This window comes from Emys orbicularis, chromosome 8 (assembly GCF_028017835.1).
Source record: "Emys orbicularis isolate rEmyOrb1 chromosome 8, rEmyOrb1.hap1, whole genome shotgun sequence".
NCBI classification, from domain to species: domain Eukaryota; kingdom Metazoa; phylum Chordata; order Testudines; family Emydidae; genus Emys; species Emys orbicularis.
Genome location: NC_088690.1, coordinates 44,118,679 through 44,137,530, shown reverse-complemented (window position 1 = coordinate 44,137,530; position 18,852 = coordinate 44,118,679). Strand labels below are relative to the sequence as shown.

Sequence of the window (18,852 nt, the reverse complement as noted above, 5' to 3'; positions counted from 1 at the left end):
GATGAGACGTCTGTACACCCCCATTATTGCTTAACCTGCTTTTTTTTTTCCTCTGCTGGTTTTAACGTGTGCGCATTTCCCATCAAACAACTCTAAATAACTTACAATTCAACACAAATGAAATAAGCTCTGAACTGTCTGTAATGCCTACAACAATCACCGGTACTCTTAAATTGCTTGCATACTGCCCAAAAGAGCCCATGCTAAAACATTACTGGCTTGATTCTCCACTGTGCTCAAGCAGAACTTGGATGAACTGGAGGGGGAAGTTGACAGGGAACCAACTGTAGCTTCCTGGTTCTCTGATGGTTCCAAAGTAAGTTGAAGCTGCAGGGGAAGAGCTTTAATTTTACACCACTGGTCTAAGGTCTGGCCATATTAAGACCCTACTCCTCTACACGCCCTGCCAGGACCATTCCCTACCTACTATCTTCTATTATTCTGGAGTTTGGTTTCCAGCACAGGAGGTAACACAGGTGGTGGTGTAGGAGGAAGTGGGGTAGAAGCCAGTTTTAACTGCTAGAGTTTCCATGTACACTGAGGGAATTCTCCAGTGCAAATCGCTGGCTGTTCTAAGCAGCACAGAAGCTGCTGTGAAACACAACAACGAAGGGGCTAAATCAGAGGTGGGCAAACTTTTTGGCCCAAGGGCCACATCTGGGAATAGAAATTGAATGGCAGGCCACGAATGCTCACAAAATTGGGGTTGTGGTGCAGGAGGGGGCTCTGGACAGGGGAGTGGGTTGCGGGGAGGAGGAGGGGGCTCTGGGATGGGGCTGGAGATGAGGAGTTTGGGGTGTAGGAGGGTGGTCTGGGTTGGGGCCAAGGGGTTTGGAGGGCAGAAGGGGAATCAGGGTTGGGGCAGGAGGCTGGGGTGCAGGAAGGGGTGCAGGCTCCAGCTGGGAGTGCAAGCTCTGGGGTGGGGCTGGGGATGAAGAGTTTGGGGTGCAGGAGAGTGCTCCGGGCTGGGATTGAGGGGTTCAGAGGGCAGGAGGGAGATCAGGGCTGGGGCAAGGGGTTGGGGTGCAGGGGGAGGCTCAAGCGACTCCCGAAAGCAGCAGCATGTCCCTTTTCTCTGGTTCCTACGCGGAGGCGCAGCCAGGCGGCTCTGCACGCTGCCCCATCTGCAGGCGCCACCCCTGCAGCTCCCGGTGGCTGCGGTTCCTGGCCAATGGGAGCTGCAGGGGCGGCGCTTGGGGTGGTGGCAGCGTGCAGAGCGGAGCCCCCTGGCTGCCCCTACACATAGGAGCCAGAGGGGGGACATGCTGCTGCTTCTGGGAGCTGTGTGGAGCGGCCCCCGACCCTGTTCCCCGGCTGGAGCGACGGAGCGGGGCCATGCCGGGCCGTAGTTTGCCCACCCCTGGGTTAAATGTATTACCACTCTGCCTATGAATAATTCTCCTGTGCAATTTACAAGTTGTCTGCCTCATGTACTTGCTGTTCTTGAACAGATGGTGCTCCATCTACTAATCTATCCCATGGTCCTCATCTTGGCTAGCCTTGCCCAGTGTGTCTGTTTTTTTTCGACTGTAGATCACTCTTATGTCCGGCAGGATCCTGACAGGTTCCCATGACTTCTGTTCAGAATCCTCTCATGTTGCTCCAGACCTTATCTGGTAATGTCTGGGATTACTGGGGTTTGTCAAAGAAGCAGAGAGTCCTGTGGCACCTTATAGACTAACAGACGTATTGGAGCATGAGCTTTCGTGGGTGAATACCCACTTCTTCGGATGCATGGGGTTTGTCAGTTTCCCCTACCCTAAAATAAGATTAATTTTTAATCTGTGTTCTGGGAGTTTTTCTGCATCACAGTAATTATGTTGATGCACCTTAATTTGTCTTGCTTTTTATAACAGCCTCTTCTTTTTTTCTTAACTCTTACAAATATTCTTCATTTTCCTTTCCGCTAGCTGCTTACTGACTAATCCCTTGCAACTCCCATATAATTGTCAGGAGCCTCTTAACATCATCATCACCATCACACAGCTTGGATCCAGCTATTCCCCATGATCTGTGAATAAGAGGCTCTCCTCTCATGTCTCTCTACTTCCCATGCAGAAAAGGGGTTTTAACCACCTCTGCAGCAGTATTTCCCCCCTTCCTCTAGATCAGTATGGAGGGAGAAGGCAGGCAGTGAGTGGGCTGGAGAAAGAGTGGGCTAGTCAGTAGTGGGACTAAGAGGAACACACTTCAGCCCCCTACCAACCAATAGAGCTCAGGGCACAAATGTAATTCAGTGAGAGGCTGAACTACATTTCTGCTCCTCCCTGCTCTGCCACTGAGCCTTCTTCCTCTAAGTAGGGTGTATGTTGGAAACTGTGACAGGATGGGTCCACTGGAGCAAGGAGGGTTACCAAAGGTGCAACAGCAGCATAGAGGCTGGGGACAGCCCTGTAGACAACCCTGACCTTCTGCTGATGCCTCAGGATCTGCAAGGTGTGAAGGCCTGTTCCAAGATGGTGACTGGGCCCTCCTTTTTAAGAAATGGAATGAGAGCAAGTAATGGAATCAGAATCTTGCTTATAACTACTTGCCTAGCAGCACTGCCATTGTTACTCTGTATGTGTCTGCACAGTGGGGCCCTGATATGTGACTGGGACCTCTAGGTGCTACCACAATACAAACAAATGAATAAATACTTTAAATCCTTAGTGCTTATCTGTTTTCTGTCAAGTGTCCCCGCCCCTCGTTTATCTCCTGGTTCCAGGCAGTCAAATTCTCCTCTCAGTCACATCCATGCGACCAAACTGAAGTCCCTGGTTCAAAGGGGTGGAGAATTTGGTATAAGCCTTCTGCCTTGGTTACAGAGCTTTTTCTCTAATTGAGTCAACATGACCCCAGCTGCCCTCTTAGCTTGTTTTTACAGTCTCTGAGCCAGGGTCTACTTGCACTCCTGATTCTGGCAGATAATGCTGGCTGGCAGTAATGACACCATGCATTACACACTACACAATTCCATCAATGTCCTGTGCCTAGAGGAGCAATCTCCCAATGGTTATGTTATCAAATAAAACTATCTATCCTGTACCATTTGAGCACCTCTCTTCTTGCTTCTTAGAACGCCTTTTCCCTCCTTCCTCTATTGGCCTTCTGTTTTAAAAAGGCTGAAAGCCATCATGTCATTCAGGCTTTCTTCTTGCTATTTTACTACTAATAGTAGTTCATGTTTCAGAGTGGTAGCCGTGTTAGTATGTATCAGCAAAAAGAACGAGGAGTACTTGTGCCACCTTAGAGACTAACAAATTTATTTGGGCATAAGCTTTCGTGGGCTAAAACCCACTTCATCGGATGCATGTTCAGTTACATTTACCATGAATGTATTTCATACTTTATCTACAAGTCTCTTTCCCTTCCAGTTCAAAAGCTTGTGGACAGGGTCACTTCATAGTGATTTGGTGAACATATACTATATTCTGGAGGCTGCCATCTTGTGCTCCAGAATTTAAGCTATCATTTAAAACAAATATGGTTGAGAAGGAAATGTGAACAGATTGTAATGCAGTGATGCCAGACTGAAAACAACTCCGAGAGAGTTGCGAGCTGCCCACTGCCCTATTAATATCAAGAGGTTGTTAGTTCTGAAGTCTAATGATAAGTTAAATGTCATTAACTGTTTCACTGTTCATCAAAACACACAAGAAAAGAGTTTTCTGTTATGAAAATTTACTATGAGTGGAATCTCATCCTTCTGAAGAAGATGGAACTTGATGCTTGGGAAAGTATCACTACTTTTTTTTTTCCTTCTTCAATCCCTACTCATGGACCCCTAGCAAAAGAGGGATCCATTGCTGCTTGCTGCTGCTATTCCACTATCGCAACATTCCTCTGAAGCCTGGTTTACACTAGTCGGTTATTTCGGAATTAGCCGAGTTAATTAAAAAAAAAAAAAAGATTCCGTCCACACGACCAAACCATTTTTTTCAATTTAAAGGGCTCTTTAATCCGATTTCTGTACTCCACCTCGGCAAGTGGAGTAGCACTTAAATCGAGATTGCAATCCCGGGTTAAAGGTATTGTGGACGCAATATGACGTTAATGGCCTCCGGGAGTTTTCCAAGAATGCTCCCTTGTGACCGCTCTGGACAACACTTCAACTCCAATGCACTAGCCAGGTGGGCAGGAAAAGCCCCGGGAACTTTTGAATTTCATTTCCTGTTTGGTCACCATCAGCATAAGTGACCATCAGCACAGTCCACCATCACAGGTGACCATGCAGCGTCCACCGTCACAAGAGATCACGCAGTCCTGGATTCGCAGACGAGCTCCAGCATGGTCCAAACGGGAGGTACTGGATCTCATCGCTTGTTGGGGAGACGAAACTGTTACGGCAGAACTACGTTCCAAAAAAAGGAATGCAAATACGTATGCTAAAGTCTCCAGGGCCATGACGGAAAGAGGCTAGTCCAGGGACACAGAGCAGTGTCGTACAAAAATCAAGGAGCTCAGACAAGCATACCAAAAAGCCAGGGAGGCAAACGGGCGCTCTGGGTCACAGCCCCATACATTCCACTTCTACCGTGAGCTGCATGCAATTATGGGGGATGACGCCACCCCTACCCCACCACTGTCCGTGGACGCCTGCAAGGGGGGAGTTGCACAGAACGAAGAGGATGAGTTATTGGAGGAGGAGGTGGAGGAGGAGGACAGTGCACAGGCGGCAAGTGGGGAATCCGTTTTCCCCCCTAAGCCAGGAACTATTCTTAACGCTGGAGCCAATAGCCTCCCCCCACTCCCAAGGCGGGCTCCCGGACCATGACCCTGGAGAAGGTACTTCTGGTGAGTGAGACCTGGGCTATTCGCGTTTAGTTTAAAGGGATCATCCCTGCTCAGAGCCTCATCAGAGCCACGCGGTGGGTGCGGGGGGTGGGGTGGGAGGTGTTGTGTGAAGCGATCATCCCAGAGAGCCTGCAGGCCCTCCTTTTATATGGCAAACCCACCAGGCATTGCTTGCTATGGGAAAGGGGGCCCAGCAGTTTGAAAGCATTAAAATGAATGTGGAAGAAGCAGAACCCCATGTGCCCCTAGGCTGCCTGCAAGCTGAATTCTATTGCCCGGCTGTGTGTGATGGCTTACTCAAACCAAAGTGGGAGGCACTTCAGTACAAGAGGCAAAATGCTAACTTGTACAGAAAGAACATGTGCTGTGTACTATGAATTGCCTGTTTCACTGAGAAAGAGTGTCCCCTTTGTTCTCTGAAATGTATCTTTTAAAAGTTTTCAACTAGCAATAATCACATCTCAGATTAACTTCATTGGCTATGATACTGCCCTTTTTCTCCTCCTGCAGGTGCAAATGTTTCAACACGGCCCCTATCTACTCCGTCCCAGAGGCTGGTCCAGATTAGAAGGCGGAAAAAACTAACTCGGGACATGTTCACCGAGCTCATGCAGTCCTCCCGCACTGATAGGGCCCAGCTGAATGCGTGGAGGCAAACAATTGCGGAGTCCCGTAAAGCATTACAGGAACACGAAGAGAAGAGGGACGTGCGCAATGAGAGCAGGCAGGACGCTTTGGTCAAGCTCATGGGGGAGCGGACATGCTGCGCTGTATGGTGGATCTAATGCGGGAAAGGCAGCAAGACCACAGACTGCCGCTGCAGCCCCTGTATAACCGCCCTCCCTCCTCCCCAAGTTCCATAGCCTCCTCACCCAGACGCCCAAGAACATGAGGGGGGAGGCTACGGGGACCCACATACTCAACCCCAGAGGATCGCCCAAGCAGCAGAAAGTTGGCATATGTGAACTTTTGATTTGGTTTCTGGACTTGTCCTTCCCTCCTCCTCCACCCCCCTAACCCAATTACCCCCCTCCCCCCAGTCTACCTTCTGATTTCTCTCAATGTGTTGTGCAACAAATAATAAAGAAGGGTTTTTAAACAACTGTGACTTTATTTCCTTTCATATATATATATATATATAGGGGGTGGGTAACTTCAAGAGAAACAAACACAACTGTCACACCGTACCCTGGACAGTCATGAAAGTGGCTTTCAAAGCCTCTCTGATGCGCAAAAACAACAAGGAGTCTGGTGGCACCTTAAAGACTAAAAGATTTATTTGGGCATAAGCTTTCGTGGGTAAAAACCTCACTTCTTCAGATGCATAGAGTGAAAGTTACAGATGCAGGCATTATATACTGACACATAGAGAGAAGGGAGTTACTTCGCAAGTGGAGAACCAGTGTTGACAGGGCCAATTCAATCACGGTGGATGTAGTCCACTCCCAATAATAGATGAGGAGGTGTCAATTCCAGGAGAGGAAAAGATGCTTCTGTAATGAGCCAGCCACTCCCAGTCCCTATTCAAGCCCAGATTAATGGTGTTACATTTGCAAATGAATTTTAGTTCTGCTGTTTCTCTTTGAAGTCTGTTTCTGAAGTTTTTTTGTTCAATGATAGTGACTTTTAAATCTGTAATAGAATGACCAGGGAGATTGAAGTGTTCATTTACTGGCTTTTGTATGTTACCATTCCTGATGTCCGATTTGTGTCCATTTATTCTTTTGCGGAGGGACTGTCCGGTTTGGCCATGTACATGGCAGAGGGGCATTGCTGGCACATGAAGGCATATATAACATTAGTGGATGTGCAGGTGAATGAGCCCTTGACGGTGTGGCTGATGTGGTTGGGTCCTCTGATGGTGTTGCCAGAGTAGATATGGGGACAGAGTAGGCAACAAGGTTTGCTACAGGGATTGGTTCCTAGGTTGGTGTTTCTGTGGTGTGGTGTGTAGTTGCTGGTGAGTATTTGCTTCAGGTTGGGGGGTTGTCTGTAAGCGAGGACTGGCCTGCCTCCCAAGGTCTGTGAGAGTGAGGGATCATTTTCCAGGATAGGTTGTAGATCGTGGATAATGCGCTGGAGAGGTTTTAGCTGGGGGCTGTAGGTGATGGCCAGTGGTGTTCTGTTATTGTCCTTGTTGGGCCTGTCCTGTAGTAGGTGATTTCTGGGTACCCGTCTTGCTCTGTCAATCTGTTTCCTCACTTCCCCAGGTGGGTATTGTAGTTTTACAAATGCTTGATAAAGATCTTGTAGGTGTTTGTCTCTGTTTGAGGGGTTGGAGCAAATTCGGTTGTATCTTAGGGCTTGGCTGTAGACAGTGGATCGTGTAATGTGTCTTGGATGGAAGCTGAACGCATGTAGGTACGTATAGCGGTCAGTAGGTTTCCGGTATAGGGTGGTGTTTATGTGACCATCACTTATTTGCACTGTAGTGTCCAGGAAGTGGATCTCTTGTGTGGACTGGTCCTGGCTGAGGTTGATGGTGGGGTGGAAATTGTTGAAGTCCAGGTGGAATTCTTCAAGGGCCTCCTTTCCGTGGGTCCATATGATGATGTCATCAATGTAGTGCAAGTAGAGGAGGGGCACTAGGGGACGAGAGCTGAGGAAGCGTTGTTCTAAGTCAGCCATAAAAATGTTGGCATACTGTGGGGCCATGCGGGTATCCATAGCAGTGCAAATTTAACACCATTAATCTGGGCTTGAATAGGGACTGGGAGTGGCTGGCTCATTACAGAAGCAGCTTTCCCTCTCCTGGAATTGACACCTCCTCATCTATTATTGGGAGTGGACTACATCCACCGTGATTGAATTGGCCCTGTCAACACTGGTTCTCCACTTGCGAAGTAACTCCCTTCTCGCCATGTGTCAGTATATAATGCCTGCATCTGTAACTTTCACTCTATGCATCCGAAGAAGTGAGGTTTTTACCCACGAAAGCTTATGCCCAAATAAATCTTTTAGTCTTTAAGGTGCCACCAGACTCCTTGTTGTTTTTGTAGATTCAGACTAACACGGCTACCCCCTGATATCTGATGCGCAGCGCGCCCTGCTGCGCTCTTCTAATCGCCCTGTTGTCTAGCTGTGCGAAATTGGCCGCCAGGCGAGTTGCCTCAACCTCCCACCCCGCCATAAACATCTCCCCCTTACTCTCACAGATATTGTGGAGCACACAACAAGCAGCAATTACAATTGGAATATTGGTTGTGCTGAGATCTAACCGAGTCAGTAAACTGCGCCAGCGCCCTTTCAAACGTCCAAAAGCACATTCTACCACCATTCTGCACTTGCTCAGCCTATAGTTGAACTGCTACTTACTACTGTCCAGGGTGCCTCTGAACGGCTTCATGAGCCATGACATTAAGGGGTAGGCTGGGTCCCCGAGGATAACTGTAGGCATTTCAACATCCCCAACAGTAATTTTCTGGTCTGGGAAGTAAGTCCCTTCCTGCACCTGTTCAAACAGACCAGTGTTCCTGAAGATGCGAGTGTCATGCACCTTTCCCGGCCATCCCACGTTGATGTCGGTGAAACATCCTTTGTGATCCACCAGTGCTTGCAGCACCATGGAAAAGTACCCCTTGCGGTTTACCTTCTGGCTGCCCCGGTGTGCCGGGGCCAAGATAGGGATATGCGTTCCGTCTATTGCCCCGCCGCAGTTAGGGAACCCCAACGCATTAAAGCCATCCACAATGGTCTGCACATTTCCCAAAGTCACTACCCTTGATAGCAGCTGGTCAATGATTGCGCTGTCTACTTGCAGCACAGCAGCCCCCACAGTAGATTTGTCCACTCCAAACTGATTCCCGACTGACCGGTAGCTGTTGGGCATTGCAAGCTTCCACAGTGCTATGGCCACTCGCTTCTCAACTGTGAGAGCTGCTCTCATTTTGGTGTCTTTGCACTTCAGGGCAGGGGACAGCAAGTCACAAAGTTCCATGAAAGTGACCCTGCGCATACGAAAGTTTCGCAGCCACTGGGAATCATCCCAGACCTGTAACACTATGCGGTCCCACCAGTCTGTGCTTGTTTCCCGGGCCCAGAATCGGCATTCCACGGCATGAACCTGGCCCAATGCCATCATGATCTCCCAATCGCCACATGCCGTGCTTCTAGGAATGTCTGTGTCCATGTCCTCATCAGTATAATAATTGCGCTGTTGTCGCTTCCTCACCCGGTTTTGCAGGTACTGCACATACTTCTGGATAATGCGTGAGGTATTTACAATGGTCAAAACTGCGGCAGAGATCTGAGCAGGCTCTCTGGCGCCTGCACGGGTAATCCTGGAAAAAGAGCGCGAAATGTAGGAGAGCTGTTCGGTTCAAGATGGTCGATAAAAGATGGTAAATGGTTGTCTTCTGTAGCTTTCACGGAGGCGGGAAGCTCGCTAAAGCTGCAAGAGCGGGAGAGCAGAGTTTGCGGCGGAAGTTCAGTTCACGATGGCCGAAAAACGGCGGGGAATTCTTGCCGTCTGTAGCTTCCACGGGAGCCCAGGACAGACAACATGGAGAAATTAGCTAGCGCTGCAAGAGCAGGAGAGCAGAGTTTGCGGCGGAAGCTGTGCTGCTCATTTCACGGTGGCCGAAAAAAGGCGGGAAATGGTTAGATAAAAGAGTAGATAGAAAGACGAGAGGACATGCGAGGTGGATTCATAGTACCAGGAGACAGGCGGTGGCAATATGGCGTCTGCTGTAGCTTTCACGGAGGGAGAAGCGAGTGACGACACACACCCAGAAACACCCGCAAGAATGTTTTTGCCCCATCATGCACTGGGAGCTTAACCCAGAATTCCAATGGGTGGTGGGGACTGCAGGAACTGTGGGATAGCTACCGCTCTGACATTCGATGCTAACCTTGGTACTGTGGACGCACTCCGCCAAATTCACGTGCTTTAGTGGGGACACACAGCACCGAATGTATAAAATCGCTTCTGAAAATTCAAATAGAATAATTTTGAATTAATTTCGTACTGTAGACGTACCCTGAGTCAGACATCTAAATGAAATATATAATCTGATCACACCTAACATAGCAAGATGCAGTATAGCTAGAAACAGAGCAGGAGGCACTTTGTTAGGAATAGAATATGAAACAGGTCTTCTGAAATAAATATTTCAGAGGTTTCCCTCTCAGTAAAGAAAAAGAATAGTACTACACGTGTACCCTATTACACGGTGTGGTGTCATGGTTAGAGCAGGACATTAATAGACAGACGACCCAGTTTCTATTCCCACCATGCAACTGATTTACTATGTGACCTTGGGCAAGTCATTTAGGTCCAAATTTTCAGATGTGCCCACTAATTTTGTGTGCCTTAGCTCATGAGTGTTCAACTCAAGATTTTTAAAAGGTGCTTTACACTCACAACTCTAGTTGAAGTCAGTGAAAAAAATAGCCTTACGCTCTCTCTGCCTAAATTTCCTCATATTTTAAATGGAAATACTAACATTTAACCACCTTTGTAAAATGCCTTGAAGCCATAGGACAAAAAGTGCTATATAATATTATGTGGGTAGGTGAAAGCCTGTGTCGTTTGACAGGGGTAATTTGTAAAGTGTTTAAAAAAAAAAAAAAAGAGCCAAACATGTCTGGGAACCCCTTTCTAATGTTGTCTGGATTCTAAGCCCCTGCACAGGAACACAATTGGGGATCGGAGAGGAGGTTTCTTATGCTCTCACATACCCTTTCATACACTGACAAACCAAGCCACAATTTGGCCATAAAGCAGTAATCAGTTACTTCGGGGAAGGGATGAAAAAGTTCATGGAAAAATAACAAGTAATAATAGGGATATCTATGTTTATTAGGGATAAAGTGTTAAATGTTTTCTGAATTTATAATCCAGGGTATTAAGTCTGTCTTTACCAAAAGTTGCCAACAGATGGGCTCTTTTTATAACTTTAATAAATTAACACAAGTACAGGTGCAGTAACAATAGCTGATTTCAAGCAGACTTATTTACTCCTAATTTACTGGAATGATAAAGAATGTCAGGTAGATAAGCATAATTACTGACAGTAATATACTGGACAAAGAGCTAAATTCTGCCATCCTTAATTAAGCAAAACTCTCACTGAAGTCACCATCAACTTAAGCAGGAGTTTTGCTTGATTAATAACTGCAGTATGTACCACAAGAAAATTATGTGCCATAGTATATACTCAGCTGATGTACATTTTGTTGCTCTGCTCATTTCAGATGATGTATGCAGGTGTTAGGCTAGAGGTCGGATGAAATCTCATTGAAGTTGTCGGTTTAACAGCTGTCCTTCTTTCAGGATAAATGTTGACAAATTGTATAGTCAATTGCTTGACCACACTTTGGTATATAAAATATACTCAAGAGAGCAAATAATCAATGTCAGTCAGGTTTATTAATATAGTACAGGAACAAGATTCTATATGATACCAGTCTCCGAGAAGCCATCTCATGCAGTGATGTTACATTCACCTTATGCAGGTATGCTCCCAAAGTTACACATTTCAGCTGCTATAACTTATATGATGATTGTACAAGTTACACATCTCTTTAAACATCATTAAAACCAACCCATCATTAGAGGTGCTGGAACTATGAGTGCTGCTGCACCCCCTGGCTTGAAGTGGTTTCCATCATAAACAGGGTTTACAGTTTGGCATCCACACTATACAAATTTTTCCAGCATCAGTATGTTCCAGTTCCCTAATTTCTTGTTCTGTTTCTTCCTTATCTTTGTTAGGATACTAGCATTCTAGGTACTGGTCTGTGAAGGTACTTCCCTAGCTTGTACTATGACATAGGAGACTTGTCAGAATCAAGATACATTTGTTCTATCTGCTTATGACAAATGCTTACTTCACCAAATGCAAGGAGTTATGGGATACTTAGCATAAGTGAAAAGGATTATGGTATAGGCCAGTTGGGCTATATCATGGTTACAATATTTGTGCTTAATATTATTGGTGCTTAATGCTTACTCTGTGTGTGTGTGTGTGTGTGTGTGTGTGTGTGTGTGTGTGTGTGTGTGTGTGTGTGTGTGTGTGTGTGTGTGTGTGTGTGTGTGGTGCAGATTATATATGCTAGCCATTATATATTAGTCAACAACATAAAAAACAATTGGGCTCCTTTATGGAATAAACAGTTGAAACAAAACACAGGCCATTGTGGAAAGCTGGAATAAGGGTTGAACTATGAAGTTTGAGGGGATTTCCCTGGGGTCGGAATGCAAACACAGGGGGCTGGGTATTGTTTGATTGAGCAGCGTGTGTGAGAGAGTGATCAGAAACACCAGAGAAGCACACACAGAACGGAGCAAGGAAGTCTCAGAGACAGTCAGAGAAGCATGTGTAGTGTGATTTCTGAGAAAAAGCTAAGAGAGTGAGTTTTTGGGTAGAGTCCTGGATGGAAAGTGGCTTTAGAATCATGAGCAAAGCAAATGTCTCCTACTGTTTGAGCCCTGCTGTGTTCAGGGAAATAGGACTTTATGTACATTATTTGTTAATAAGCAGGACTGCATTAAATACATAGCCCCATCCCCAACTTCTCTCCCTAACAGAAACAAGCCATCAGACCCTGAATATTAACTAACTGCTTACGTCAAAAGGGCTCCTAGGCACTACAATAATACAAATAATAATGAAAACATAAAAATAATAATCTCTGTTCAGTAAATCTTAAAGTTAAGCTTGTGTTTAAGAAGCCTTCCTGAATAGGGATTGCTCTCCTGAGTCAGGGTCTCTGTGTTGGTTTGGCACTATTACTAATAATTATAATTCATATAGCAGAAATCAGGATCCAGGACCCACTATGTTAGGAACTGTATGTAAACAAAGGAAGTGATGTTCTATTGCTATTTGTTTTGGATAGGCTATATAACTCACTCAGGGCTTCTCCACTCAATTACTAATAATGCCAAACTCATGTCAATAAAAATTTAAACTTCACCATGCCATCATATATACATAATATGGATATGCAGGCTATTGTATCAGAAGTATACAGGGTGCCTCACAGGGCAAACAATGAAAAAATATTCAGTTCCAGTCCAAAACAGTATTAGAATCTAACTCACGCATAAAAAGAAACGGAAGACGGTAGTTCAGGTAGAGTGTGTGGACGCAACATTAGTGAGGAAGAATTTAAAGAATAAGTTGATTTTAAAGAGGAATTAAGATAAAATGATTGGTGGATGGAGATAGGAGGCTATTCCAAGCCTAGGGAGCAGTAGGTCAGTAAAGAGACATTATCAACTATATGTCACAAATCTTGAATTACATCAAAACTGTTATATTTAAAATTGGAATGACAGATTTTATTTATTTAAAAGCAAGTACTTTTTGTGTTTTACTTTCTCATCAATAATCCCCATCCCAGCTGGTGTGCAGCCTTAACTATAGCATTTTCTGACTTCTAGATGTTAACCAATGCAGGTGTAGCATGTTTTTGTATGGAATTCTATCTATTTTATGGAATATATATATATAACTAGTTCTTGCCTTCTTCAATTAGTTGGCATTTAAATGTTAAAAGGTCCAATGGAGAAGAATAAAAAATATTTTGACAGAATGCAGCACAGACAATATTAAAAATTGTATGCCTATACACACACATATATTGTTGGTCATAGAGTCCTCACTTGTTTCTTTAAATATATACAAATGTAATATTTTTCTTAATGCATAATACAGTTCTCAAATTGTGTACAGATCTTTTGCTATTGTTGTACCTAAAGCTAGCTAATAGTGTTTGCTCCTTCTTGTTTCCATCTGATAAATCATATTAAAAGACATGCAATAGTGTATTTTATTTTAATAATACAATAATATTACTGGTACTACTTTTCCAAGTAAGCAAATTGTCCCAAAGATTTCATGCAGTCATGAGGGAAGGTGGTCCATGCATTTATGAGTTGGACAGGAGATGGTCTATGAGAATCTCTTAATTAAAATGTAATCTACACACTAATAAAAGCTATAGACTCCCTGGCATAAGATTTTCTCCATCATAATCCCTTTTAATCCCAAGGAGTCTGGTGGCACTTTAAAGACTAACAGATTTATTTGGGCATAAGCTTTCGTGGGTAAAAACCTCACTTCTTCAGATGCATAGAGTGAAAGTTACAGATGCAGGCATTATGACTTATACATCTTCATCATATGGACCCACGGAAAGGAGGCCCTTGAAGAATTCCACCTGGACTTCAACAATTTCCACCCCACCATCAACCTCAGCCTGGACCAGTCCACACAAGAGATCCACTTCCTGGACACTACAGTGCAAATAAGTGATGGTCACATAAACACCACCCTATACCGGAAACCTACTGACCGCTATACGTACCTACATGCCTCCAGCTTCCACCCAAGACACATCACACGATCCATTGTCTACAGCCAAGCCCTAAAATACAACCGAATTTGCTCCAACCCCTCAGACAGAGACAAACACCTACAAGATCTTTATCAAGCATTCGTAAAACTACAATACCCACCTGGGGAAGTGAGGAAACAGATTGACAGAGCAAGACGGGTACCCAGAAATCACCTACTACAGGACAGGCCCAACAAGGACAATAACAGAACACCACTGGCCATCACATACAGCCCCCAGCTAAAACCTCTCCAGCGCATTATCCACGATCTACAACCTATCCTGGAAAATGATCCCTCACTCTCACAGACCTTGGGAGGCAGGCCAGTCCTCGCTTACAGACAACCCCCCAACCTGAAGCAAATACTCACCAGCAACTACACACCACACCACAGAAACACCAACCTAGGAACCAATCCCTGTAGCAAACCTTGTTGCCTACTCTGTCCCCATATCTACTCTGGCAACACCATCAGAGGACCCAACCACATCAGCCACACCATCAAGGGCTCATTCACCTGCACATCTACTAATGTTATATATGCCATCATGTGCCAGCAATGCCCCTCTGCCATGTACATTGGCCAAACCGGACAGTCCCTCCGCAAAAGAATAAATGGACACAAATCGGACATCAGGAATGGTAACATACAAAAGCCAGTAAATGAACACTTCAATCTCCCTTGTCATTCTATTACAGATTTAAAAGTCACTATCATTGAACAAAAAAACTTCAGAAACAGACTTCAAAGAGAAACAGCAGAACTAAAATTCATTTGCAAATTTAACACCATTAATCTGGGCTTGAATAGGGACTCCTTGTTGTTTTTATAGATAGAGGCTAACACGGCTACCCCCGATACTTTTAATCCCAAAACATTTGACAAATTACAGACAGCCGACCCTACTCAAATGCAGCCTCCTTGAGAACAACCACCCACTAGCAAAAAGAGTTGTAAACTTACCTGAATTGCAAACTCTTTGAGGCAGTGACCATCTTTTTGATGTGTCTGTACAGCACCTAGCACACTTAGGTACTAGTCCATGAACGGGGTTCTTAGGCACCACTTCAATGCTACTAATATAATAGGGAGGAATAATTTGAGCCAAGGATACTGGGACAAACCCACTACGACAGGACGTGCCCTAGAAACGTTAACATCCAGGGTCGATAAGCGTGCGAATTTCCTAGTGTCCCCTGTAGAAGGTCCCACTTGACTACTCGCCTATGCAGTGGGAGGGCTCGTGGCCGCTGCTGCTCCTTTCCGGAGCCCCTGTCCAGTCCCTCTCGGTAAGTCCATGGAGCACCGCACGCTTCTCCTTTCCTCCCCCCGGGCGGGAAGCGCCCGCGCTCCCCTGGCACTGGGGCCCCCGAGGGCTGGCTGCGCCTGGGAGCCGCCCGGCCTTGGCCTGGCGTCAAGAATGCCCCATTGTCCGGCCGGCCACGTGACGCCATTCCCCGCCAGGGCTGCGGAGGCCCCGCCTCTAGCCAGCCGCTGCGCCCCGCCCAGCCCAGGGCCGCCTCACGCTGAGGAGGGGGCGGGGGGCGCATGCGCCGTGCGCGGAGCTGCTCTCCCATCCAGTGCGGCAGCGGCCGGGGAAAGCCGCAGCGGCTGGGCGGGACAGGACAGGAGCCGAGAGGCGTTAATTAGCGGCAGCCCCAAAGGGAGCCGGGGCGCTAGCAGGGGCAGCGGCAGCCGCCCCCTCCCCCACCGCCCGGGGGTCTCCGCTGAGAGGAGGCGAAGGCGCGGGGGCTGCGCCGCGCCCGGAGCCTGCGCTGGGAATTTTGACATCTCTTGTGTCTCAGCGGCGGCCGGGAAGGGCCAGGTCCCTGCTTCCTGCCGCTGCGGGGAAATCACTGCCAGCTCCCGCGGGGGCTCCGTCCCTGCCTGCGGAGCGGGGAGGCCGGGCTGCGGGGGGATCCCCGCGGGATCAGCCCTTGCTGGGGGGTATTTCCCTAGCAAAGGGAGTGGGGGGGTCATAAACTTGTCATTTTGGGGGGCGGGGGCCTTGTCTGTATGACTTGAGACAAAGAGCGAGGGAAGGAGAAAGAAGAGGCTCTGCTACGTTCCTGTGCAGAGGAGGCATCACCCCATATGGACAGCTGAGTTCATCATCACCATCAGCTGCTGCTGCTGCCGCCGCGTCTATTTTTTATAGGGTTTTTTTGGGGGGGAGGGCTTGGGAAGAAGAATCATGTAAATAAAAGAGAAGGTGCTGTAAAAAGATGGGGGATGCTGCAGACCTCAAGGAAATGAGAAAGACGTTTATTGTTCCTGCCGTTAAACCTTTTGACCATTATGATTTCACCAGGGCTAAAATCGCCTGTAATGTAGCGTGGCTGGTGGCCAAAGCCTTTGGGACAGGTAGGTGGCGTCTTCTTCTTCCCTTTCTTTGATGCTGGTTCCTGCCTGGTTGCTTCATTACTGCGGACCTGAGCCATTCCCAAGGGAATTGGACGGGAGAAAATAATCTTGATCTATTGCTTGATCATGTGGTTTTTATTTTCGAATATCTGCTTTTTTTCTTACGTTTGTCAATGCTATTTCCGTCAATGAGTAATTGTCATGTTTTTGTGTCTAATTGCATTTATTTGGGGGTATTCAGCCTTCCAAAACTGCGTGTATTGTTTTTCCATGCACATTTTTTGTTGTAATACAAAAATAGTGTTTTCCATTTAAGAGCTGGGAGGTAGTCGGGGAAATGGATGTGCACTGTTAGTTTTGATATGTATGATGGTAAGCCTTCAGTCATTCAGATAGGTAAAGATTAAACAATAACCTGGATTCTAGGAGAAAGAGCATTTAATGCCAATTGTCACCCAACACTGTATAGAATTCTCTCCGTCTGAATGTATAACATTAGTTTATTTTAATGCTTCTGAAAAGTATTAGTTCTATGTTTCTAAAAACCAGGGCCTTCAGGAATACTATGCTTATTATTCTCAGTAATATTTCTAATATATCTTTTGAGGGCAAACATTTCAAAAATACAAAAATGTGTGATTTAACTATCATTTATTTAATTTTTAATTTATAAAACAGTTTTGTTGGTGTTTTTTGAAAGAGGGAGTGTGCAGGAACAATCAATCATTTCACCCCTGTTCTCTGTAGAATAACAGGAAAAGGGTTCTCCTTTTGGAATTCTGCAACAGTTGCATATGTAGCCAGAGTACGGTTGCATATTGTAACATGGCTTAAAGACATACATCTTTATGATGCCATTAGGAGCTGGTAATACCTGACAACATCCTTTCTCTTTATATTTAAAAAAAAAAAAAAAAAAAAGTTTCCATGACTGCTGAAAGTGCTATATATTAGCAGTTTCTGTATGTAATAACCATTTCTGGTTATTGCAAAGCAATTTATTTTTAAAAATACTTTTATATTTTGTAGGGCTCAGATTAATGATCTCTTTTTAATCAATGCAAATTTGAACACTAAAATGCTAAGGTAGTGAAAATTCTTGGAATAATTTTCTTTGGGGGTTTTCAGAGGTGATGTAATTTAATGTCGTTAGGTGATTCAGTTCTGTAGGCTTGCATGTATATGAACTAAACACATCATTTTATTTTTTGTTAACCCAAAATGATCATATCAGGTGTAAAATATGCACTGTGTCTGCAGATTCAAATATGGCAGAGTTTTATTCTGATGTGGCTTTGCAAATTCTTTATCTTCAGGAGATTGAGATATTTTGGTTTCTATTAGCTGAGTTTGGATTGGATGTGTAAAGCCACCTGTGGGGTTCTTTCTACTTAGCTTTCTGTAAAAATCTTATCCAAACCAAATTCCTTTACTTTCCTTGTCCCACCCCATGGTTTTCATTCTGAAAGATACACAAGAAAATTCAACAAGTAATCAGTTAAGAGCAGATATTCTCTGCTTTTGCCTTTTAAATTCTCTGATGCTAGTATCTGACCCACTTAATGCAACTAATGGAAATAATGTCAAATAGAACTGTATACAGCATTAAAGTGTTCCAGATCATAATTTTGTGACTAGTTTCAAGTCAGTGTTCTGCGTGGTTGTAGTTCCTGGAGTTGCAAAGTAGAATTTGAGGGTGAGAGCATGGAAGTATACATAAAACTTGTAATGTATATATTTCAAACACACCTTTACATGTGAAACAGATGCAGAACTGGAGGATTGACCATCTCCTTTTCATATTTTTTTTTAAAGCTCTCCCTGGAATAGATTACAACTTCTTCTGCACAGTGAGCCATATTTCTACTATCTGCTCTCATATGTTTACCCAAAGGAACTACAAAGGGTGTGTGTGAATGTCTCATTCCCCATATATATCTTGAAGTGGCAGAATTTGAAGTGATCAGTAATGAAATAAGTGGTTTCAAAACTTTGTCCTAAATTCATAGAAAATACTGAGCAATAACTATCTTGCACATCTCCATTCATTCTGCTTTCTCTAGTTAAAATAGTGCTTTCTCCATCAGGTAATTCCTTCTCTTGGATAAAAATCCTATCCCTCCACCCACTTCTATTCTGGGGAAGTTCACATTGTTTCTTTTGTGGTATAAAAAAGCATCTTCAGTTTCTTCTTTAGGCATAGTGTGTACACATGCAATATGTAAAAATGTACATTTGGGGTCTGATAGATATGCTTTGTTTTAAATGCATGGTGCAGCACAAACAAAAATGTGAGTGACTCTTAAGAACAACTTGATTGTGCTATATTAGAGAAACATGTCCTCTCCAAGAGGACTTCTGAAGT

At 45.1% G+C, this 18,852-nt stretch overlaps 1 protein-coding gene across 4 annotated transcripts in view; it reads left to right on the top strand.

Moving 5' to 3' along the window:
- The first annotated feature begins 16,348 nt into the window (after positions 1-16,348).
- The window catches only part of CAMSAP2 (calmodulin regulated spectrin associated protein family member 2), a 201,463-nt gene continuing 198,959 nt past the window's right edge, over positions 16,349-18,852 (top strand). For all 4 annotated transcript variants that reach the window (XM_065409319.1, XM_065409317.1, XM_065409318.1 and 1 more), the window contains exon 1: positions 16,349-16,487. In XM_065409319.1, coding sequence (XP_065265391.1) covers positions 16,349-16,487 — 139 coding nt within the window. The remainder of the gene's footprint in view (positions 16,488-18,852) is intronic.